The following is a 24,098-nucleotide window of genomic DNA, read 5'->3' on the forward strand; positions in this document are numbered from 1 at the left end:
TCCCAACCTGGCCATTCTGTGAGTTCTGTGTAGAATTCTGTGTAAAATTCTGTGTAAAATTCTGAGAATATTCCTCTCCTGACCAGCACAGCTTCCCCAGGCAGGGGAAGGCCCCTCTCCCTCACACTGGGGTTTCCTTGGAGTTAAAATATTGATTTAAATCCAAGCTCTGTCCATGAGGCCAAGAGCCTGGACCAGCCCTCTGAGGGGGAAGTTCTTCCCCAGAGCTTCTCTGAGGGATTTTTGCTTTTCCATCTCCTGGGAAGGCCCAGCCTGGGGGTGAACAGAGGAAAAGCAGCCAAGGGAACAGGGAGTGACCAATGCAACCACCCAGACCAATGCAGCTGAACGAATTGCTCGGGTGGGTTTAGTTTGTCTTGCATTTTGGTGATTGGAGCTTTTCCTGGCTGTAAATCTGTGCATTTCCAGAGAAGGTCTCTGTTCCTAAGGAGAAAAACAAGGGCTCTCTCACAGGGTTCTTTTCCTGTCGGCTGGATCAGGAGTTTGTGTCACTGTCTGCACGTGAATTCATTTTTTTTTTCAGTCTGGATGGGTTTATCCATGACTTCCAGCCAGGGAATCTTGCTGTACACTTGTGTGCTGACTGACAAACACGTTGGGAATTCTCTGTTGTCCTTCTTGCTGTCTCCAGGCTGAGAGAAAACTGTCCCTTCTCTCTAAGAACCCGAATTTATCTCAGTCTTGGAGCCTCTTGCTAAAAGACGTGTTTGCTGAAGCTTTAATGATTCATATGGCTCTTCCTTAAACTTTTTCTAATTAGTCAACATGGTTTTTGGAGCCCTTCCATCAGGAGCAGACACAGCCTTGCAGTCAGGAGCTGCACAAGCCCCAGTTGCAGGAGCAGTGTGATTTCCCTGCCTCTCCTGGGCTCTGCCCAGAGCCTGGCAGCGCTTTTGGCAGAGCTCAGCCCCAGCCCCAGGCCCTCAGCTCCAAGCTGGTCCCAGTTCTGCTCCCAGGCTGGGCTGGGGAGGCTGAGCAGCGCTGCCAGCTCTCACACCTGCTCAAGGTGCGGCTGGAGCGCGTCCAGCCTGCCCGTGGGAAGGAGCTGGGGCACACAGAGCCCTTCTGCTCCTCTCCCAGGGAATCTGAGCCTTTTGGGGGCTGGAAAAGCCCTCTGGGATCAGCCAGTCCAGCTGCTCCCCCAGCACTGCCAGGCCCCCCCGTCCCTGTCCCCAGGTGCCACATCCACAGGGCTGTGAACCCCCCAGGGGTGGGGACACCACCCCTGCCCTGGCAGCACCCTCCAGTGCCTGACCCCCCCTCCCAGCAAGAATTCCTTCCTCATATCCAGTTCAAGCCTTCCCTGGCCCAATTTTCCCGGAAATTTCCAATTTCCTCCCCATTTCCAGGAAAAATCTTTCAGGATAATCAGGGGAGCCAGGCCACAGCAGGCACCACCAACCTCACGTGTCCCAGAGGAGACATTGCCACTGTTCCTCCAAAACCCTGGAATTCTAGAATGGTCTGGCTTGGAAGGACCTCAGGGAGGCTCTCATGGTTTCCTGCCGTGCCCAGGGGCAGCTCCCACTGGAATTGTGGCTTTCTGGGTGACAGAATCACAGAGTGATGAGGTTGGAAGGGACCTCTAAGATCACTGAGCCCAGCCTATGCCTTAGCACCACAACCAGACTGCAGCACCAAGAGCCATGGCCAGGCTTTGTTGAACACACCCAGAGGTGGTGACTCCACACCTCCCTGGAAGAGCATTCTGGCACTTGGTTATTCTCTTGGTGAAAAATGTTTTTCCCAGCAATAACACCTACTTCACATAGCTTCTCCTGCGCTGTTCCAGCAGGGAAAAATCTCATTGACTTCAGGAGCTGAATGAATTCTAACCCAGAGGGAAAATTCAGGGGTGGTTTGGCTCTGGGGTCACTGGGATTGCAGGCACCAGCAGCCTGGAAGTGGCAGCAGGGTGGGGAGTGACCTGGTGCAGGCAGTGGGGAGTTCTGAGCAGAGCAAACGTGAATCAGCCCTGCTGAGGGATCAGGCAGGATGATGTGTGCTGCCCACACACCCTGCCAGGGAAAAGGGGCCCTCAGAGCCTGCCTGGGCTCTGCCTGCTGCCCCCAGCTCTGCTCCAGGGGAGGGGAGCCCTGCCCAGCTGGGGCCCACACCTGCTCAGGGCTGATCAGTCACAGAATCCTGGGATGCTCTGGATCAGGAGGGACCCAAAATCCCACCCAGTGCCACCCCTGCCACGGCAGGGACACCTCCCACTGCCCCAGGGGGATCCAGCCTGGCCTTGGGCACTGCCAGGGATCCAGGGGCAGCCACAGCAAATCTGGCAATTCCAGCCCAGCCCCTGCCCACCCTCCCAGCCAGCAATTCCTTGCCAAGATCCCAGCCCAATCTCCCCTTTCCCAGTGGCAGCCATTCCCTGCCTCCTGTCCCTCTGTCCCTTGTCCCCAGTCCCTCTCCAGCTCTCCTGGAGCCCCTCCAGGCCCTGCCAGGGGCTCTGAGCTCTGCCTGGAGCCTTCCCTTCTCCAGGGGAACATTCCCAGCTCTCCCAGCTTATTTTCCCATTATTTTTGCATTTTCTATAAACATGTGTTTACAAAGGGCATTCCCCCGTTCTCCAGAATCCCCTTGGAGGTTTCTGTGGGGATGCTCAAGGGAGCAAAGTGAGTGTTCCACCTGGACCAACTCCTCTGGATCCATTTCTGGATGGGAAATCCAAGTCTCCTTGCAGGGAGTGTTTCTCAAAACCTGTGAATTTTTGGGCACTCATCACCAGACCCTGAACCTCAGTGGTTGGGCTCAATGACCTTGGAGTCTTTCCCAGCCTGAATGACTCCATGATTCTGTCCTGTCAGATGAGGAATCCAGAGGTGTTGGAGCACTGATCTCTGTGGGAAAGTCTTTGCTTTCCCCACGGCCTGGGCACAGCAGGACAGGACCAGGCTGCTGCACCAGGTCAGCAGCAGGGTGTGGGAGATGTGCTCTGTCCAAAAACGGGGCTGTGCTGTGCTGTGAGCAGCAGCCCCTGCAGGAGCCCTGAGTGAGCCAAGTTCTGCCCTTGCTCACACCCTCAGAACCTTCTGGAAGCCAGGGAGCGAACAGAGAGGCTGATGTGCCGTGGAGGGGGCTTGTTTTGGGTCAGGAATTTGCGTGGCCACCTTTGATCCCAACGGGCTCAAGCTCACAATTGGTTTCCCAGCAGAACTGAAGCCTTGCAATAGGTTTAATGAACTTGCTGGGGAAATGCAGCCCCTTGTCCCATCAGCTGCAGCTGCTCCAGAGTTACTCCTGTGTTACAACAGCTCTGGTTCAATCAGAGCTCAGCCCTGGCTGCACACAGGGGCACCAGGGTCGGGCAAAGGGAACTCTGGAGGGAGCACCCTCCACGTGCTGGGAAGGTTCACGCACCCTGAGCCTCTTTTGGGTCCCTACCCAGCCTGGCCGAGGCCTGGGTTTGGTAGGGATGAAATTCCACTTGGATTTCTGCAGCGGTGCTCCAGAATCACAGCTTGTTTCTGGATATCATGGCTCTGAGGAGAACGTTATAAAAATAAACCCCTCGTATCAGCCCCGAAACCACGGATCCACGGGAATACTCACGCTGGAGCTGCTGAGAAACGCTCCTGTCATCCCAGGCTAGTGTTAACTGTGGTACCTAAAGCATCAATATGCATTGAGTAATTCACTGCTGTTAAGTTTAGGAGAAACATGTAGTTAATGCATTTAGCCCACAACCTCCAACTGCCTCCCATGCCCCCCGGGGAATCTCTTCCCTCTCCCAATCCCGCAGCATCCCCACTGACAACTCCTACTCAGCTATGCACTGCCAATGGAAACAGCTGTGACAGCTCCAAACCGAAAATGGGACTTGTGCAAATGAAATTCAGTGTAGCAGCAGAAGAAAGAACCACGGGGTTGCTTCCCTGCCCCGTGGGCCCTGCTCCTCCAGAGCGCTCCTCTGCAGGTGCACCAGGAGCTCCTGGCACCCCCTGCCCGGGGACCTGGGGACAAAGGAGGGCAGGGCCAGGTGAGAAAGGGAGAAATGGGGCTGGAGAGGGGCAGAGCAGCCTTCAGGCACCTGAGCCCCTCACCTGGGGAAGTTGGAAGGGCGTTTTCAGGGGGATGCTCAAGGCGAACCGAGGCGGAACTGATTTCAGCCTTTCCTTGAAAATAATCTTCCTTTTGGATCTCCAGGACAAGGGGAATAAACAGCCTAAAATCCAAGGCTGAGCTATTGTTTTCCAATCTGTTTTAGCCTTCATCTTGTTGGCAGGCTGCTTTAGAAAAGCAAAAGGTTAATGAGCCAATGTGCAGTGGGATTATTGCAGTAAAGATGACAGTGAACCAGTAATTACTAATTAGATGCAGTTTAACAGGAGGAACAAGTGAAATCTCCTCTTCACCAACTGTCAATAATTAGCAGATTTGGTGAGGTTGAAATGTGTCCACAGTTAAAAGGCTGATTTTTTAATGAAATGGCACTTGACAAAAGAGCTGTATGGAGGTCACAGCCATAGCCCTCGAGACGCTTCCCCATTCCATACTTAGGAGGGAAATCAGATGCAATCCAGCAGGGGGTCCCCATGGAACCATCCCTCCCTTGGGATCGCTTGGCAGGGGGGGAGGGGAGCAGGAGGGATTCTCTGCTGTAATTTTGTCCAAGTTGGATGAGGAGCCAGGGAAGGGATTTGCCAGCTGCCATGGGGAAAAATGTTTGAGAAGTGAGAAGTTCTGCCTTGCTTCTGGGGCTGGGGAACGGTTTCCTGGGAGCCCTTGGGATGGAGGCTGGGCTTGGAAGGAGCTGCTCTGCCACGAGGTCCTGGGGGGCTGGCAGGAGGCTCAGTGGGAAATGTCTCCCAAAGACTGCACAGGATCCAAGCTGTGCCTCAGAGATCCTTTCCTCTGCTCTGGGAGCACCAAGGGGTTCATCTGAGGTTCCTCTCCTGAGTGCTGACCCAGCTTATCTTCTGGTTTATCTGCTGCTTTATCTTCTGGTTTATCTGCTGCTTTATCTATCTTCTGCTTTCTCTTCTGCCTTATCTTCTGGTTTATCTGCTGGTTTATCTATCTTCTGGTTTATCTATTGGTTTATCTTCTGGTTTATCTACTGGTTTATCTTTTGATTTAGCTACTGGTTTATCTCCTGCCTCATCTTCTGGTTTATCTACTGGTTTATCTATCTTCTGGTTTATCTACTGCTTTATCTCCTGCCTTATCTTCTGGTTTATCTATTGGTTTATCTTCTGGTTTATCTATCTTCTGGTTTATCTGCTGGTTTATCTTCTGGTTTATCTGCTGCTTTATCTTTTGGTTTATCTGCTGCTTTATCTATCTTCTGGTTTATCTTCTGCCTTATCTTCTGGTTTATCTACTGCTTTATCTTCTGGTTTATCTACTGCTTTATCTCCTGCCTTATCTTCTGGTTTATCTATTGGTTTATTTTCTGGTTTATTTACTGGTTTATCTATCTTCTGGTTTATCTGCTGGTTTATCTTCTGGTTTATCTATTGGTTTATCTTCTGGTTTATCTATTAGTTTATCTTTTGGTTTAGCTACTGGTTTATCTCCTGCCTCATCTTCTGGTTTATCTATCTTCTGGTTTATCTACTGGTTTATCTCCTGCCTTATCTACTGGTTTATCTTTTGGTTTACCTCCTGCTTTATCTCCTGCCTTATCTTCTGGTTCATCTTCTGCCTTATCTTCTGGTTTATCTCCTGCCTTATCTTCTGGTTTTTCTATTTTCTGGTTTATCTATCTTCTGGTTTATCTTCTGCCTTATCTTCTGGTTAATCTCCTGCCTTATCTTCTGCTTTATCTCCTGCCTTATCTTCTGGTTTGTCTCCCACCTTGTCTTCTGCTTTATCTTCTGGTTTATCTCCTGCCTTATTTTCTGGTTTATCCTCTGGTTTGTCTCCTTGCCTTTCCCTTGTTCTCCATGTCAGCCTCCAATGAAGAGGTGATCCCAGGGGGCTTCTTTAGTGCCCATGAAATGATGGATTTGAGCAGAACCCCCAGGGTTTGCATGACAGTGGGTGGCTGGACACTGGCATGGTTCAAGTAGGACTTAAGGGAAAATCTGAGGTATTTGGGAATGTCTTGAGCCCCTTTCCAGCCTTCAGAGGAAGGGTGGTGGTGTTATTGATGTTTCTGGGGTTCCTCAGTGAGGATGGACTCAGAGGCTGGAGAATGTGAGACCCTTCCAGAGCACTGTGCTGCCCCTGGCAGGGGGAGGTGGCAGGAGGGGAGGTGACACCTGGGGACAGCAGGCCCCAGAGGCTGCACAGAACTCCAGTGGGAGCTCCCAGCCCATCTTTGATGGAAATGATGGCCTAAGGAAGCCCTAAACTCCACCTGGACTCCCAGCCCCAGCAGGACCTGAGCACAGCCTGGGGCCCTGGCCGTGGCTGGTGGATGTCCCCATCCTCCCTGGAGCAGTTTGGGTTTTCCAGCTGATCCTGGAGGCTCCTGCTGCCAGGGGAGCTGCCAAGAGGTGAAGGCTCCCTTGGGAGGGGAGAGTTTGTCTGGTGGGTGGGCACAGGGGCCATCCTGCTGTCCTGGCTCCTGCAGATTCCACTGGCCCACTGCAGGTGCTGAGATGTGGGGTTAGGAGTTCAGCTGGAAATCTATTGCAGAGTTAAGTGAAGTGTGCTGCTGGGAATTGTTCAGTCTGTAGAGTCTGTTAATTTGGTGTGTTCGTAGAAAACCTGTGCTCACAACAACCTGTAGCTCACAGAACTGCCTCAAACAAGGTGAAAGGAATGTGAACTTCCAAGCCAGAAGCAGATAAGGAAGGGGCCTTAAACCCTGAAACAAGAAGTAAACCAAAACTAAAGGTGCAGGAGGTGGACAGACAACCAGAGAGCTCTCTGCACAAAGAAACAATGTGAAATATTATTTCTAGTAAGAAATAAATATGCATAAACCTATTACAAAACAATGCATATCCAACAAATTGGAGACAGAGAAAAAGTTTAGACTCTCAGAGGGTGCACATGCCTTTAAAAATTATTCAGCTTGTGCCCAGTGCTGTAATAAACACAGCACTTTTCAACTGTAATTAGTGGAAGAGTCGTCTGTTCATCCATCAGTGTTCACAAGTTGTGCTGTGGTGGTTTCTCCTGGGGTCTCTCAAGGCTGGTGGGATTTATCTCAGCTGAGTTTTGACTCCAGAGGACCAGAATGCCCCACTGAGGGGGTCAGGACAGGCCCCAGCGTTGGGGGGCAGAGATCTCCTCAGGCTCTGCTGCCAGGCTCGCAGGTGGGGGGCACATCTGTCACCCCCAGCTCAGATGGAGCCACACCTGGCTGCTCAGATGGAGCCACACCTGGCTGCTCTGCTCTGATGGAGCCACACCTGGCTGCTCTGCTCTGATGGAGCCACACCTGGCTGCTCTGCTCTGATGGAGCCACACCTGGCTGCAGGGATCTGCCCCGGCTCCTGCTCCCCCTGGACCTCCTCTCTCCTCTGTGGCATCATCCCCACCCACAGAAAATCCTGGGGCTGGATTTGCTTTGGAGCTTGCAAGGTCAGGCCACCCTCCATGGGACAAACCCAGGTCAGTGTGACAGCAGAGCTTTTTGGGGAGCCCAGGTGCATTCCAGGCAAGGACAGAGGCAGGTCCAGGTGCTCCAGACCTCCCTAGGGCAGTCCAGAGCATTCCTGGCTGAGGGTGTTCCCAAGAGCATGGGAAAGGATGCCAGGCTTAGTCCTGCACTGTCTGTGCTGTTGTACTTTCCAGTGTCAAATGGCAGGTCTAGAACACTGTACAGCAAAAGTAAATGTAAGGCACAAGGAGCAAGGAGTTTCCCTTTTTGCTTTCCAAGTAAAGCAGCTCCTCATCTGCCTTCACAGAAGAAACACCACGGCATGTTTTCTCCTCCTCCATAGGCAGTCTCCAGAACACCATTAAAAGTTCTCTGTGCTCAATATGCGGGAAGGTTTTTTGACAAGAGCGAGGAAAACACAAAATTCAGAATAAGGGAAGAACTGCAGTGACTGAGAACGAAGGGCTGGCTTCTCTCTGTGTCAGGGAGGGAATGAAGTCAGGCCCAAGCAGTGACAGCTGTGCCTAGGGGCCATACCAAAGCCAAAAGCGGCTGCAGTGGTGCCCTGTCCTGAGCTGCCGGTCCAGCGGCCTCCAGCCCCTTCTGCAGAGACCACACAACCCAAACATTCCTCTGCTGGGACCCTCCAGCCAGGAGAATCCCCAGACTCTCCTGTTGGACCACACAACCCAAACATTCCTCTGCTGGGACCCTCCAGCCAGGAGAACCCCCAGACTCTCCTGTTGGACCACACAACCCAAACATTCCTCTGCTGGGACATTCCAGCCAGGAGAACCCCCAGATTGTCCTGCTGGACCACACAACCCAAACATTCCTCTGCTGGGACACTCCAGCCAGGAGAACCCCCAGATTGTCCTGCAGAGACCACACAACCCAAACATTCCTCTGCTGGGACACTCCAGCCAGGAGAGCCCCCAGCCTCTCCTGTTTGCATGGCAGCTCCTCATTCCCACCGTGGGGTGATGCTCCCTGGGTTCTCCGTCCGGGATGGAGCAGATGCTGTGTCCCTGTAATTCCCTTCTGCCTGCTCCACCTGTTGGGATTCCAGCTGCAGATCCACAGTGGTGATGCCACAGAGGCAGCACTTGCCCTGTCCCAGGGCATCCCCATTTCCCAAACTCACCTGGAAGCTCTTCCCTGCCGGGATTCGTGTCCCAGCACAACTGAAACTCCTCTTGCCCAGGAGAGAAGGAGCCGGTCTGGCCAAGCAGAGAGCATTTCTGGACCATGACATCTCCCATTTCCATGGGGTTTTCCCCCCCATTTCTTTCTCAAAATCTCAAAATCATTTCCCTGCTCGCTCCCCAGGGCTCTGGAGCTGGGAGACCTCGGCCACTTCTTCTGGGAGCAAAAGCTTCTCTTAAATCCTGGAATGATGGAATGGTTTGGGTTGGACCCACCTTAAAACTCATCCAGTTCCACCCCCTGCCATGGCAGGGACACCTCCCGCTGTCCCAGGCTGCTCCCAGCCCTGTCCAGCCTGGCCTGGGGCTCTGCCAGGGATCCAGGGGCATTTCCAAGGGGAAAGAGAAGGAGAAGGAGAAGGAGGAGGAGGAGGAGGAGAAGGAGAAGGAGAAGGAGAAGGAGAAGGAGAAGGAGAAGGAGAAGGAGAAGGAGAAGGAGAAGGAGAAGGAGAAGGAGAAGGAGAAGGAGAAGGAGAAGGAGAAGGAGAAGGAGGAGGAGGAGGAGAAGGAGGAGAAGGAGAAGGCTTTCAGGGCTCCACCACCGCTGCTCAGGAGCCCCTGGGCACTTCGGGGTGGTTGAATTTCCACCTGCTCCGCCTGTTTGGGTGATTACGGGCTCGGTGACACCTCGGGGCCAGGGAAGGTCAGCGGTGAGCAGGGCCCTGCTGGCCGTGGGGGCTGTGCCTTTGTTCTCCCTTCGCTGCCTGTCCCACCTTTGATTTGTGACCCAGCTGGTTTTTGCCGGCCGCTCCTGGGAGCGCTCTTTGTCTCGCCGCTCGGAGGTGCTGAGCACTTTGCAGGTGGAGCGGCGGGGCTGAGGCTGAGCCGAGCCGCTCTTTGTGGTCAGGGCTGGCGGTGGGAGCCGGACCCTCTGCGGCGCCCAGGGGCTGGCGGGCAGGATCTGGTTTCATGTTTATAGCCCTGGCCCTGGGAGACAGGTTCAAGTATGTAAACTATCCCCCCGCAAGCGCGGGCTGCCGCAGGTGTGTGGGTGCTGGTGGGCATAAGAAAACATTCCTGACACCAGCTCTTTTGAGGAGTCTTCACCTCCTGATGGCTGTAAGCCATTAGGAGTCAAAAGAAAGAGCTGACATCCGACAAGTCCGGATAAACAGCTAAACATTAACCCTTAAAGTGGCCCGAAAAACAGACTTAAAAGGCTCTTTGTGGAAAGAAGCCATTTTTTTTTTTTGCAGGCCTGTTAATTGCTGTCTTTCTTCAGGACACCTTTCAGCAGCACCTACTGTAAACAGAGGGGCTCCTGCCCAGGATTCCTGCCCTGCCGTGGCCGTTCCTGAGCCCTCCCGCGGCTCTGGCCTTTGCTGATTTATTCTGGGCCTGAAAACCAAGTCCCTGCCCCTGCTCTGCCAGCCCAGCCTGGCCACTTGCTGGGAATCATGGAATACCCTGAGCTGGAATGAGGAATGATCCATGAAGAGTGAGGAACAGAGAGTCTGACTCCTGGCCCTCACAGGAATCATTAAATCAGAAAAAAGCTTTGATATCATCACTCTTGGTCAGAGGCCTCTTTATCTGCTGCACCCCCAGATCTTCCCTGCCCCTCTCTTGTCACACAGGGTTGGATTTGTCCTTTTTGGTGTATTTGGAGTTGCTTTGGCTCATCTGGAGCAGCTCTGGCTGCTCCAAGAGGTGCAGGATGCAAAGGAAGGGGATCAGCTGTCCAGACTTGCCTGCTTAGGGCTGAGCATGCCTTATTAATCACATCTTGCATATGTAATTATCTGTAATTGCTTTTTGAATTTCCTGTTCCTAGTGAGGCCGGTGGTCTGTGAGAGAAGGAAATGTGCTGGAGGTTGGGATCCTGAGGAGTTTGCTCAGCTTCCCTAAAGCACCCAGGGCATCCCTAAATCCTGCTCTTCCCTCGTGCTCTTCCTCCTGAGCAGCAGGAGAATTCAGGGCTCCATGTCTTCAGCAAAGAGCCACAAATTCCTTCTTCCTTGGCAGAGCTGCTTGAGGAATTCCTGCTGGGATGGACCTGGGAGCCCGTTTTCATCCAAATGGAAACTTTCTAATAATGTCCGCCTTCAAAAGAAGGATTTTCTTTTCCTTCCAAGAAAGGAGAACCTCTGAGTGTCACTGTAGGTGCTCTCCATTCCAGCAAGGATCAGGAATCATAACCAAACTCTGCAATTCTGGGAGCTCTCAAGGCCATATTTAGAGTGGGCTGGTGACTTTTCCACCAATCCACTGGCTCAGATGTTCCAAAAAAAACCAAAACAACAGCATCCTGGAATGTGAGGGTGCTTCCAGGAAGCCAGGGAGAGGCTCCTTCAGCCCTGTCCTGAGGAAGGACACGAGCCCTGAGGTCACCACGCTGCTCCTGAGCCAGCTGAGACCTTTCTGGAGCTGCTGTGGAGATGAATTTGCTGTGGTAATCTCAGGTTTGCCCCATCCCAGAGCAGAGGGGAGAAGGCTCAGCCCCCACAGAGGCCTTGGGTGTCTCCTCTCTCAGCAGGACACACACAGTAAATAGTTTCATCTTGCTGTTAGGAATCTTAGGCTCTCACAGCTTTCATTTGGGGGTTTTTGGTGGTTTTGTTGGAACACCTGAGGTTTCTGGAGTGGTGGGCAGAGGGGTGGGCAGCCCTCTGCTTTGCCAGCAGACCCAAACTCACAGCTCTGCAGTGACCTGGGGCTGGGGGCTGACCTTCCAGTTCTTGTAAAGCTGGAAGTGCTGAGAGCTCAGTGTTAACCAAAGCCCCAAAACCCCAGAGAAAGGCTCAGAAACCTTCAAGCAGCAAGGCCAAAAAGGAGCTCCTGGTGTCTCAGGGGTCCCTGATGTCACCGTGAGGCCCCAGCAGGGTCCCTGGGGTGGGGCAGGGGGCAGTGGGAGCAGGAGAGATCCTGGGGATGGGCTGGGGATGAGCAGGGGCTGGAGCTCGGGGCTGCTGTGCTCCAGGACGGGCTGGGACTCACAGGGAGCGGGGTCACCTCCCCCAGGGTGGGGCTGGTCCCCCCTGTGCTCTGTCACCTGTGCTCTGTCACCTGTGCTCTGTCACCTGTGCTCTGTCACCATCACCCATTCCAGAGACACCCCGGGCCAAGGCAGCTCCCTGCTCCAGCCACAAATCCACAGGTCCAAATTTCCCTTCCCCAAATCCACATTTCCCTTCTTCCCACCTGCTTTAATGTCCAGGTCTTTGCTGAGTATTTTTCCTCCCAGAAGCTGTGCTGTGGTAATTCCCCAAAAGTGAGATTAAAAACTCTTGATTGCAGAATCATGAAATCAGGTTGGAAAAGACTTCTAAGGTCATCAAATCCAACCATGAACCCAGCACCACCAAACCACAGAACCACAGGGTCATTTAGGCTGGAAAACCTTTAAAATCATCAAATCCAACCATGAAGGCAGCACTGTGAAGGGGGGGAAGTTGCAGTCCCACAGCTGCCCCAAAAATCCTGAAATCTGCTCTGCTTCTGGGCAGTTGGTTATTCCCATTTCAGCTGAGGGCGGGGACATCCCTGCAAAGCATCCCTGGCAAACAAAAAGTCTCCTGAAATGGGAAAACCTTCAAAAACCACAATGGCCAAATATTCCAGAACAGCCAAATACTCCGGGACAAAAGAAATCTCCTGAATTTAACAACTCTCAAAATCTGCCTTGCTGAGGAGAAGCACGAGTTTTGTCTGTTGGTTTTAACAAAGCTGAGCTGATAACCTCTGGACACTTGCATGGGAGCTCTCTGGCAGGGGAGAGCTCCTCAGGGCAGCAAATGGATGAATGAAGAGCTGGAATTGTGGATTTAGGGAAGTGCCAGCCCTGGGGGTGGCTGCTGCTCTTTGGAGCAGGACATGGAGAAGCCTTGGGGCTCCACAGCTGCTTGGGCTCTGGAGCCACAGGCTGGAGATCCTCTGAGAAATGTTTTCAGTGATAAAATCTGAAGGTTTTTGGAGTATTTCTTGGATTCTCTCGTGTTCAGGTCACCCTCAGTTGGCTGCAGGTCTGTAGCAGTTCCAGGAGGAGCTCCCGAGCCAGCGCTGTTGTCCTGGTCTGATTCCTGAGGGATCGACCCATGGGGGCACTCAGGGGTTGGGATGGGACCTAAAAACCCATCTCATCCACCCCCTCCATGGCCAGGGACAGCTCCAGGGACAGCCTCCATGGACAGGGACACCTTCATGGGTTAGGGACACCTTCCAGGGACAGCTCCAGGGACAGGGACACCTTCCAGGGACACCTTCCAGGGATAGGGACACTTTTCATGGCCAGGGACACTTTTCATGGCCAGGGACACTTTCCATGGACACCTTCATCTAGGCCAGGTGCTCCAAGCCCCATAATCCAAGGGGAACTGGTTGGTGACCTGAGACAGCCCCAAATCCGTGGGACAGGATTTGTGGATCTCCATCCAGAGGGGCTGGGAGAGCTGGGGGAAGGAAGGACCCATGGAGACATTTCCCATCATTTATCAGCCCCCCTGGATAACTGGGAAAGTCCCATTTGACTGGGAATGCAAATGGGTGGGGTCCTCATGACAAGAAAGGGGCTGGAGCTGGCCAGGGCTGGAACAGAGCTGGGAAGGGGCTGGAGAATCCCTGAGGGAGCTGGGAAGGGGCTGGAGAATCCCTGAGGAGCTGGGCAGGGGCTGCAGAATCCCTGAGGAGCTGGGCAGGGGCTGGAGAATCCCTGAGGAGCTGGGCAGGGGCTCAGCCTGGAGCAAAGGAGGCTCAGGGGCCCTTGTGGCTCTGCACAGCTCCTGGCAGGAGGGGACAGCCGGGGGGTCGGGCTGTGCTCCAGGGAACAGGGACAGGAGCAGAGGGAACGGCCCCAGGGGGGCTCAGGGTGGGCACAGCAGGAATTTCCCCATGGAAAGGGGGCTCAGGCACTGGGAGTGCCCAGGGGGGTTTGGAGTGCCCATCCCTGGGGGATTTCCAGCCCTGTGGCCCTTGGGGACATGGGGCAGTGGTGGCCCTGGCAGTGCTGGGGATGGTTGGGCTTTGTGCTCTCCCAGCTCCTTTCCAGCCCCAAGCATTCCATGACTCCCTGGTGCCACAGCCCTTCCCACACCTGGCTGAGCTTCCCGCGGGCTCGGAGCGCCCTGCCCTGCCCTGGGCTCGGCCCCGCTGACCAAAGGCCCGGGAGGAGCTGCTGGAAGGGCCGGGAGACCTTTCCCAGGCTCCCAGGGAGCCACCAGCTCCTCTCCCCGCTGGCAGCAGCGGAAGACACGGTGACCGTGCCGGCCCTCCCTTCCCCCAGCCCGGAGCGGCATCCGCCAGTCCCCCTGACCCTCCCCCTCCCAAAATTGGCTGCTTTCTCCCTTCTTCTCCCCCCCTCCTTTTTTTTTTTTTTTTTTTTGGCTGAGTGATGAGCTGTATGCCAAATCCATCTGCTCCTGTCTCCCCTAGCTGCCTTCCATATCGTTCCAGGATCCCTGGCAGCCAGCCTAGACCTATCTCTCTCCCCGCACTCTCCGGAGCACATTCCTTTCTACACCTTTTCCCGAGCTGGGATAGAAATGAGTATCAACCCCAAACAAAAAGCATCTGCTTCCTGCCTGCTGCTGCCTCACCGGCCGCGCCTGCACGTTACACCCGTGTCAGCAGCCATGCAAAACACACAGAGCCCCCCGCCAGCCCCCCGTGCAGCGCCGGGGCGCCCCGAGCCCCCCGCGCCCGCTCCCGCGCCGGCTCCGCAGCACCAGCTGTGACCACCGCACCATTTGTTCCTCCAGCCCACGCCAGCTCTCCGAGCCAGTTCTTTATCACCCCAATTAGCCTTGTCTGAGCTGATGAGAGGAGAGAGGCTCCCGCTGCAAGGCAAGGGATGGGGGGAAGAGAGCTGGAGAGCCGCGGGTACCGGGAGGCGATCGATGCCCAGCTTTGTTCCCCGGGGCTGGGATGGGTGGGCTTCACCCCGGGGCCGGCATTGCTGCCGTCCTGCCCGAGCTGCCTGAGCCATGAGCAGGTGCTCAGTAGGGTTCAGGGCACTGAGATTTTGGGGGTTTTCCCCCGTTTTCCCCTCATGCTCTTGGCTCTCTGCCAGAGGGAAAGGAGCGTCCTCAGGTTCACCTGCTCCCAGGGGCTGCCATGGGCTGTGGTTCATCCCAGCCACGTTCCTGGGTGAGTTGGGAGGTGCATCCTGGTGAGGATCTGTGGCAAAGCTTCCAGGGGCCTCATGGGACACTGAAGGAATTCCTGCTTCTCCCACGGCCTCATTGAGCTCTCCATGTTGGGTGCCAAGCTGTCAGTGCAACCATCAGCCCCAAATCCTGGGGTTTGCCCCGAACAGCCCCCTTGTAGCACGGTCTGGGAGTGGTGCTTCCCACCCTGGGCCCCTCAGGGAGCTTCTGTCCCTCCTGGAATTCTGCTGGATTCACTGGTGCAGGCCCTTCCCTGCCAACACCCCAGTGCCATCATCCCAAAGCCAGGAAGGACATCCCTGCCTTGCCCTGGCACAGACAGAGCTGGGAAGAGGAGGATGGATGTGATTGAACCCCAGTCCCAGGGTGGGCGCTTGTTTTGAAGGGTCAGAGTGCCCTGTGTGGGACAGAGGGACAGTGGGACAGAGGGACAGGTCCTGTCAGTGTGGGCCCAGCCTGCTCCTCAGAGCACCCTCCAAGGCACCTGCTCCTTCACAGGAGGGCTCCCAGCATGGCCATGACCATGACTGGGGTCGTCTTGGCAGCTGAGACACCAAAATCTTGTGACCAGGAGCTGTGGTCTGCACGTCTGTCACAGTTCCCTGGCTGAGCAGGTCCAGGATTCTGGACAGCTGGAACAGCAAAACCCCAACACGAGTGAAATTACAGCTTCCAACAAAAAACCCCAGCAAGGGAGGGAAAGGCTGGTGCACAGCAAGGTGGGGATTTGATGATGTCTTGGTACCTGTAACCCACCAGCATCTCCCTCTTCTTCTCCATCTGATTTCCAGGTGGGAGGAGTAGTTTCCTCCTGATGGATTTCTGAGCAGCTTTCCCAATTTCCTGTACATCTTTCCTTGGTGCAGATGCACCCCTTGGAGCTCCTGAGTCTCTGGAGCAGATTTTAGTCCCTTCTTGACTGAAGTCAGCCAGAAGGAGACCTGCAGAGGAGGCTCCAGTCCAACCAGTCACCCCCAGTTTCTCCAGCACCTTCCCAGGCTTCAGGAAGGTGCTTGAGTCTGGGGTCACAGCTCCAAAGCAGTGTCTGTGACTGGGGGTGCCACAGGGGTCCCTGACTGGGTGCCCATCCCACATGAGAACCATGGGATCATGAAAATGGAAAAGCCCTCAGAGTCCATCCAGTCCAACCATTCCCCCAGCACTGCCAAGGCCACCCGTGGCCGTGTCCCCAAGTGCCACAGCCGTGTGGTTTTTGAGCACTTCCACCTTATGCAGGAACCCTAAGGCACGTCCCAAGTCCTCCTGCTCAGTGAGCAGACCTATCCCACCTCCACCCCATCTCCCTGGAGCCACCTCAGACCCTTCTGTACATCCTTGCCGTGGGTCAAGAACCCATTCCCCACGCAGGGAAGGAGCTGTTTCTCCCCTGGCCTAGGGGATGGAAGCTGGAAGGATCTCCAAACAATTATCTCATCTCTTCCTTCCACCAAGACAAGCTCAGCTCTGCCTAAACTATTCCTGATGGCTTCCCTGTAATTTGTGCTGAAAACTTCCCACCACAGACGCCCCACACCTTCCCCCAGCAGTCGGCTGCGATATTTTGCTCTTCCCACCAGGATACTCTTCCTGCTGTTCAGCTTGGATTGTGCTGGCTGCTTCTTGAATTGTGTCCCACGAGAGCGTGAGCACAGCCCTGCTCCTTCCTTCCTTCCCTCTCTCCCAGCCCTGCTCCTTCCTTCCCTCCCTCTCCCTGTGCAGCCTCGTGCTCCCAGCTGGGCACAGCCCTGTCCCCAGCACCCCGGGGCTGTCCCAGCGCTGAGCTGGGCTCCCCCAGGGCAGCTGTGCCTTCCTTGGGGCTCCCAGTGCTCCAAACCCCTGCAGAGGGTGGGACTGGGGGGCCTCTCAGTTTGGTTTCTGTGGAGCAGGTTGGGTTTGAGCTGCCCCGTTTCCCACGGACGGTCGGCGCCGACCCTCCCAGTTCCAGGTGGAATTTGTTCCAAAGCACAAAATCCCGGGATCACTGAGGCTGGCAGAGCCCCCTGAGATGACAGAATGCCCCTGTGACCCATCCCCACCTTGGCACCAGTGAGGCATCACCCCCTGCAGCCATCCCAGGCCGGGGCTCCAGTTCCTGAGCCCACCCAGCCCCAAAGCCTCGGGGCTGTTCTGCGTGTCCCTGGCAGAAAAATCCCCAGACAATGGGAGGAAAAGCTGCGTCAGAGGCAGGCAGAGCCCAGCAGAGCAGAGCAGAGCAGAGCAGAGCTGATCCTCCCTCGGGAGGGATCCGTGGGATCTGGATCCCCTGCACCTTTCCCGGTGCTCTCCCGGCACAATGCTTCACTTTGTGCTGCAGCACTGAAAGGAATGGTGAAGTTGCTAATAATGGCACTAAAAGAAAATATGCTACATCTGTTATGGATAGCAGTACAAAATTAGCTGATCACACCTCTGACACCCAAGATGTCTTCACTTAAAATACTCGTTGGCTTTACTTTACATAATTTGCTGATTATATTTAAAAGAAATACAATTTTGCAATTACTGTTCTTTCTGGTGTGCTATCTATGCATCATTTTCTTTTTATGTTTATATATTTCTCCTTCATTAGTGCAGTCTGAAGGGTGATTAGATCCCTTCAAACATTTTACAGAGGTTAAACGTTGATTAAGATTTAATTATTACTGTAAATAGCTTGGAATGACATATGGTGCAAAAACCTGACATATGTGCATTTGAATAAATGAAGTGCTATTTCCCATGATGCTTCAGTAGCTGTTTAACAGCTTTGCTGAAGGGTTATGTTGCACCTCATGTTAAGATTGCTTTGATGTTATATTTTGTTGGGTTTTTGCAGCTGAAAGCTAAGAACAGTTTTTCCAGTTTTTAAAAACATTGAATATTTTAAATACCTAAATTGTTTTGCACAAATTTTTGCTAATTTGTCTAACTAGGTTAAACATTTTCAAAAGCATTTCGATTTTTAACGTGGGTTCCTCGCATTGTGTCAGCACCGGCGTGGGTTCGGTGCGCAGGATTCCCAAAATTCCAGGTTTTCCCAGGTGTCCTGGCCCGGCTGGGATCGAGGTCTTTGCTTCCCAGGAGTGCCACGGATCCCTCCTGGGGATGCAGAGATTCCAAGTGATTTCAGAGCAGGGGAAAGCTTCAGGAGGAGCTGGTGGAAGGAAAAAATTGGGAAAGGGATGGAGATTTCATGGGGATGGAGAGAGGGGCAGGAAGGGTCTGGCCGTGAGGGTGGAGCCCAGCCAGGCTCTTCCCTCGTGGCTTTGCCAGGTCCAGCTCCGGGCTCTGGATGCCTGGAGCTGCGGGGAAGGAAGGGCTGGAGGCTGGGCTGGGTGGGATGTGCTGGAGCCTCAGACACTCTATAATTCATTGAGCGCTGCCAGGCGCAGAACGTGCGGCGTTCCGCGCGCTGCACACCCATCCGCATCGGGGGGGCACGCCAAACACCAGCCACGGCGGGGTTGGCATGGAATTATCCCCATCTCCTCCCTCTCCAGGAATCAGTTCCCAGCTGATCCATCCCTGGGCTCTGATCCTGCTCCTCTCTGCCTCCGCAGATCGAGACGTCCCAGCTGGAGCCGGAGATCGCCATGGCCACCACCAGTAAGACTGTGGTCTACAACAAAGGGTTGTGAGTGGAAGAGGAGCATCCCAGCCCAGAAGGTCTGGGGAGGGAAGAGGGGAAGCTCCAGCCCTGGGAGAAAACAAGCAACAACAAGAAGAAGATGAAATAATAGAGCTCAGTGATAGGAGCTGCTCCCGGCAGCCCGGGAGTGAATTAACACCTGCAGAGAACTGACACCTCACACCACTCAAAAAGATTCATATTAAAAGTTTTAACTTAGCAACAGGAGCAGCAACTACAACAAATAAAATCACCTTGAACCACTTTAGAACTAGCTAACAAAACCCAGAACGGCTGGCACTGCACGGAGGGAGCTCAGGGGCGAGCTCTCAGGGTCAGAGCTGCCTGCACGACGTCACCCAGCACCTCCTGTGTCACTGAGCTCAGTGCTCACTGCTGCACAACACCAGCTCTGCAGAGACCAAGGGCTGTGTGGATGCCACTGATCAGGGCATTGGGAATGCCCAGTGTTGATTTCCTGCCCATCCCACCCCAGCCCTCGTGCGCTGAAGAGGAACTGCCACGTCCGTCCGTGTGCCCAGCCAAGGGCTGGGCTGTGCCCCTCCATCCCTCCTCCTCCTCCTCCTGCTGCTGGTGGCATCCTGCCCTTCTCTGCGAGACTGGCTGGCCCTGGATCCCACCCCCTGCAATTCCACAGGGCCTTTGGCCTGGGCTTCAAGATCCTGGAAAGCCAAGGTGCCCACGGGTGGAGTGTTGGAGCAGAAATGGTGCTGGAGCTGCTCTGTTCCTCTGCACAGCCCTGAGGGGGGTTTGTCCCACCCAGCACCCTCTGACAGGGGTGTTGCTAATCTGAGGTGACTAAGCCACGCTTTGCTGAGCTGGGGTCTAAGGACGGGATGTGGTTTAAGTTTGGATCAATCCCCAGCTGGGCAGGCAGTTGGACAAGGATCATGGCAGCCCCTTCCAACTGGAATTCCTCTCCTCTCCCTCTCCCTCTCCCTCTCCCTCTCCCTCTCCCTCTCCCTCTCCCTCTCCCTCTCCCTCTCCCTCTCCCTCTCCCTCTCCCCTCTCCCTCTCCCTCTCCCTCTCCCTCTCCCTCTCCCTCTCCCTCTCCCTCTCTTTCTCTTTCTCTTTCTCTTTCTCTTTCTCTTTCTCTTTCTCTTTCTCTTTCTCTTTCTCTTTCTCTTTCTCTTTCTCTTTCCTCTTTCTCTTTCTCTTTCTCTTTCTCTTTCTCTTTTCTCTTCTTTCTCTTTTTCCTTCTTTTTTTTTCTCCTTCTCCCTTCTTTTCCCCTTCTTCCTCTTCCTCTTCCTCTTCCTCTTCCTCTTCCTCTTCCTCTTCCTCTTCCTCTTCCTCTTCCTCTTCCTCGTCTCTTCTCTCCCCCATTTTTGCCAATCCACCCAGCAAAGCCAACTCTGCCCAAGGCCTTGTGCTGGTGCAGACAAGGACCCAAAGCCAGGTCCTGGCAGCTGTGCTGAGCTGATGGCTGTGACACTGCACCTCTGGGGACATCTGTCTGTCTGTCTGTCTGTCTGTCTGTCTGTCCCTTCAAGCTTTGGGGTGGTTAAAGGGGAGAGCTGAGTCACCCCCACACTGCACCGAGTCCGGCCCTCCCTGGGTTTGGGGCCACACTTTGGCTTTCTGGTATCTCACAAAATTCAACAAAAAATTCACCCCAAATCCAAGCCCGAGGGACTCCCTCAGGTTCATGTGGAGCGTGGCCACCAGCAGAACATTCCAGAGCAGGGTGTGCCTGCAGGACCCATGTCCCTCCCTGCAGGATCCCCGTGGAGGGGGCACCGTGGTGCTGCTGGGGTGGCACAGGCTCTTCCCCTCCAAATGCCAATTTCTTGTGGGTTTGGGGAGGGTGGGGGAAGGGGAAAGCGAATCTCCAGGGACACAGAATGTATTGGCTGGATTTATTGCAGTGCCTGGGGCTGGGACCCCCACGGTGGGGCAGCCCAGGGCCACGGAGCCGCCCTGCCCCGGTGTGATCAGCAGGAATTGCACAAGGGAGGGATGCTGTGCACTGCAGCGGGCAGGACAGGAGGGGCAGGACAGGGGCAGCTCCAGGGCAGCTCCAGGGCAGCTCCAGGGCAGCTCCAGGGCAGCTCCAGGGGCAGCTCCAGGGGCAGCTCCAGGCCCCTCAGAGCTGCTGCTCTGGGGCAGCTCCTGCTCCCAAACCCTGCTGGGAGCCCAGAGTGGGCCCTGCTCACCCCTGGGGCTGCTCCAGCTTTGCACCAGGGCCAGCACAGCTGGGCTGGGCCCTGGGGAGCCCCTTAAGCACTAGATGAGATGAATGTACCTTCCAGGGGATGATCCCGCCCAGCTGGGATCGGGGGAGGCCACAAGGAGATGACAGCTGTCCTGGGGACATTTCCATGGCCATCTGTCCTACTGGCAGCAGCCTGGGACAGACAGCTCCTGCAGCAGTGAGGGGGGAGCCCGGGGAGGGGGCAGGGATGCTGGCAGTGCCCAGGATGGGGAGCAGGGATGCTGGCAGTGCCCAGGGATGGAGCAGGGATGCTGGCAGTGCCCAGGGATGGAGCAGGGATGCTGGCAGTGCCCAGGGTGGGGAGCAGGGATGCTGGCAGTGCCCAGGGATGGAGCAGGGATGCTGGCAGTGCCCAGGGTGGGGAGCAGGGATGCTGGCAGTGCCCAGGGAGGGCAGAGGGATGCTGGCAGTGCCCAGGGAGGGCAGAGGGATGCTGGCAGTGCCCAGGGAGGGCAGAGGGATGCTGGTAGTGCCCAGGGTGGGGAGCAGGGATGCTGTCAGTGCCCAAGGAGGGCAGAGGGATGCTGGCAGTGCCTGGGCCTGGCAGAGCAGCTGTGAGTCTGGGACAGGCCCTTTCCTTGGGGCTGGGGGGTGCTGGGGTGCAGGTACCCCTGGCACCACACCCGGGGGTGTGTGGAGCAGGGCAAGGCTCCTCTGAGGTGGAATTCCCGTTGGCCAGGGGGCCCTGCTGCAGGAGGCAGCCCTCGCTGCCCTCCTCCTGCAGGGTGGGAGCAGGGCTGAGGCTGGGGCAGCTCTGCAGCTGACAGGGAGAGCGCTCCTGGCTCGGGTGCCTGTCCGGGGCAGCCTCTCCCCTTCCCCCTTCCCCGAGGGTTCTGTTCAGAGCTCCCTCATCCCAGAGCCCTGCTTGGAGCAGGGGGAAGCAGGAGCAGGGGGATGGAGGCTGTGCTCTGCTGTGAGATCCCAGAGAGGAGGGAGTAGAGTTTGGGTTTGGGGGTGATCACAGGGCCGAGGTGTGGTGTCTGAGCTGGGGTTACCTGCAGGGAATTCCCAGTGGGTGGAAGGAGGCTGGGCTCTGCTGCCATCAAGGAAAAGCAGGGACCGATCAGGTTCTGCCTGGGGAAGGGGCCAGCTCCGGTTTCCCGTGGTGGGAGTGGCTGCGGGCGCTTTCCCTGCGGGGACCATCACCTGCAGCGATCGCACATCGTCAGCAGCGCTGCCCATCCCCTAACCCAGGGACCATCGGCCGGGGCTGAGCCAGCAGAGCCGCGGGGTTATCAAAGCCAGGCAGCTCCGGGAGTGCAGAGGGCCTGATCCTGGGGAGGGGCTGGGCACCAGCTTGGGGATGGCAGAGGAGCTGTGCTGCGAGCGTGGCTCGGCTCAAAGGCAGCTGCTCCGTCAAACAAGTGACAATCAAAGGGCCTAAATGAGTCTGGGTTTGTGTCTGCCCGCACAAACCCCGGCAGACTTGTTTGGCTTTGTGTGGCAGCAGAATGGGACTCAGTCGGCTCGGCGGGGTTTGTGCTGAGGAGCGAAACGCCCCGGCCCTGAGTCAGCCTTTCCCCAGGGCTGCCTCTGCCAGCCTCTGGCAGCAGCGGCTGCCCCCAGATTTTGTCCCAATGTCACTCCAAGTGTCGTGGCCCTGCCCAAGGCACGGGGCAGCAGCTCCCGGGGGAGGTGGGGAGAGCCAGCAGGCCCTGGGCTCGGTTCCCTTCTCCAGCCTCCTCTGGCAGCACGGAACCGTGGAATGCTTTGGGTTGGAAGGGCCCTGGAATCTCATCCCATCCCATCCCAAACCCCTGCCAGGAAGGGCTCATCCACCGTCCCTGCAGGCCTGGGGTGGGGAGGTGGCCCTGGACACCCTGGCACTTGTCCCCACGTCTCCCAAAGCCAGTGCATCCCCCTGGGACAGTCAGGACACTGCAGGTCCCTCTGCTGCCCTTCCCCGGCTGTGCCCAGCCTGGTGACGAGCAGGACGAGGGCTCTGCATGAGGAGCACCTGGTGGTGCCCTGTGCTCCCAAACCCTCGGGCAACCCAGAGTCCTTGGGCATCCCAGCACGGGGACACCACGATCCTGGTGTCCCCAGCTGAACCCACCCGGTGTGGGTGCAGCCCCCACGAGGGCTGGGGTTGAATTTCATCCAGGGCAGCAGCACAGCCCAGCAGCCCCAGAGCTGAGCCCCAGCTCACTGCCAGGCAGCTCGAGGGGGGCTCCCTCCCGGAGCCGCCCCAGGGCCGGGGGCTCCTGTCCCTGCCCTTGGGGAGGGAGCGATGGGAATGCACAGGGGAGTGTCCCAGGTGGGAGTGTCCCAGGTGGGAATGTCACAGGTGGGAATGTTACATGGGAATGTCACATGGGAATGTCCCACATGGGAATGTCACAGGTGGGAATGTCACATGGGAATATCCCAGGTGGGAGTGTCCCAGGTGGGAATGTCACATGGGAATATCCCAGGTGGGAGTGTCCCAGGTGGGAGTGTCCCATGGGAATATCCCAGGTGGGAATGTCCCAGGTGGGAATGTTACATGGGAATGTCACATGGGAATGTCCCACATGGGAATGTGCCACTTGGGAATATCCCACATGGGAATGCCCCACACAGGAATGTGCCACTTGGGAATGTCACATGGGAATGCCATATGGGAATGCTCCACATGGGAATGTCCCACGTGGGAATGTCCCACATGGGAATGTCCCACATGGGAATGCTCCACATGGGAATGCCCCACATGGGAATGCCCCACATGGGAATGCCCCACATGGGAATGCCCCACATGGGGATGCCCCACATGGGGATGTCCCAGCTGGGAATGCCCCACATGGGAATGCCCCACATGGGGATGCCCCACCTGGGAATGCCCCACATGGGAATGCCCCACATGGGAATGTCCCACCTGGGGATGCCCCACCTGGGAATGCCCCACATGGGAATGCCCCACATGGGGATGCCCCAGCTGGGAATGCCCCACATGGGGATGCCCCACATGGGGATGTCCCAGCTGGGATTGCCCCCTCAGCCCTTCCAGTGGCACCAGGACACGGAGCTGGGGCAGGGCTCCCCGCTGGCTCTGGCTGTCAGGCCAGCGGGCGGTGCCAGGAAGCTCCACAGCCCAGCTAATGACAGCGCCTTCGTTTAATCGCTAATTAACCTCCTGAGGCACAGAGCGCAGCCCCGGGCTGGCGGGAGCGGCCGGAGCGCTCTGTGCCCGGTTTGCTGTCGCTGGGAGGGGGACAGGGAGCTCACATCCAGCCCCTCACCCCGGCACAGAACGCTAACGAGATGATCGGCTCCCGCGGCATTTAATTAGAAATGGCGCGCTTAATTGATTTCTTGGCGATGTTAATTAAGGAGTAATGAGGACCAGGTTGCAGCGCAAGGTGCCAGCGAGAAGTTTGGAGTGTCTCTCCTGGAGGATGGCTCTGTCCCCTCCTGGGACAGCCGGGGACAAGCCCAGGGCGTGTC

At 56.0% G+C, this 24,098-nt stretch overlaps 1 protein-coding gene across 5 annotated transcripts in view; it reads left to right on the forward strand.

Moving 5' to 3' along the window:
• Positions 1–18,850, forward strand: part of SFXN5 (sideroflexin 5) — a 115,955-nt gene extending 97,105 nt beyond the window's left edge. For 4 of the 5 annotated variants that reach the window (XM_084204192.1, XM_084204196.1, XM_084204194.1 and 1 more), the window contains one exon: positions 18,374–18,539. In XM_084204192.1, coding sequence (XP_084060318.1) covers positions 18,374–18,451 — 78 coding nt within the window. In that variant the 3' untranslated portion in view covers positions 18,452–18,539. Of the gene's footprint in view, positions 1–18,373 lie in introns of all 5 variants that reach the window. The other variant, XM_084204193.1, reaches the window with a different exon arrangement.
• The last annotated feature ends 5,248 nt before the right edge of the window (positions 18,851–24,098 follow it).

Source organism: Fringilla coelebs (genome assembly GCF_963513975.1).
Source record: "Fringilla coelebs genome assembly, chromosome: 4".
Classification (NCBI taxonomy): Eukaryota; Metazoa; Chordata; class Aves; order Passeriformes; family Fringillidae; genus Fringilla; species Fringilla coelebs.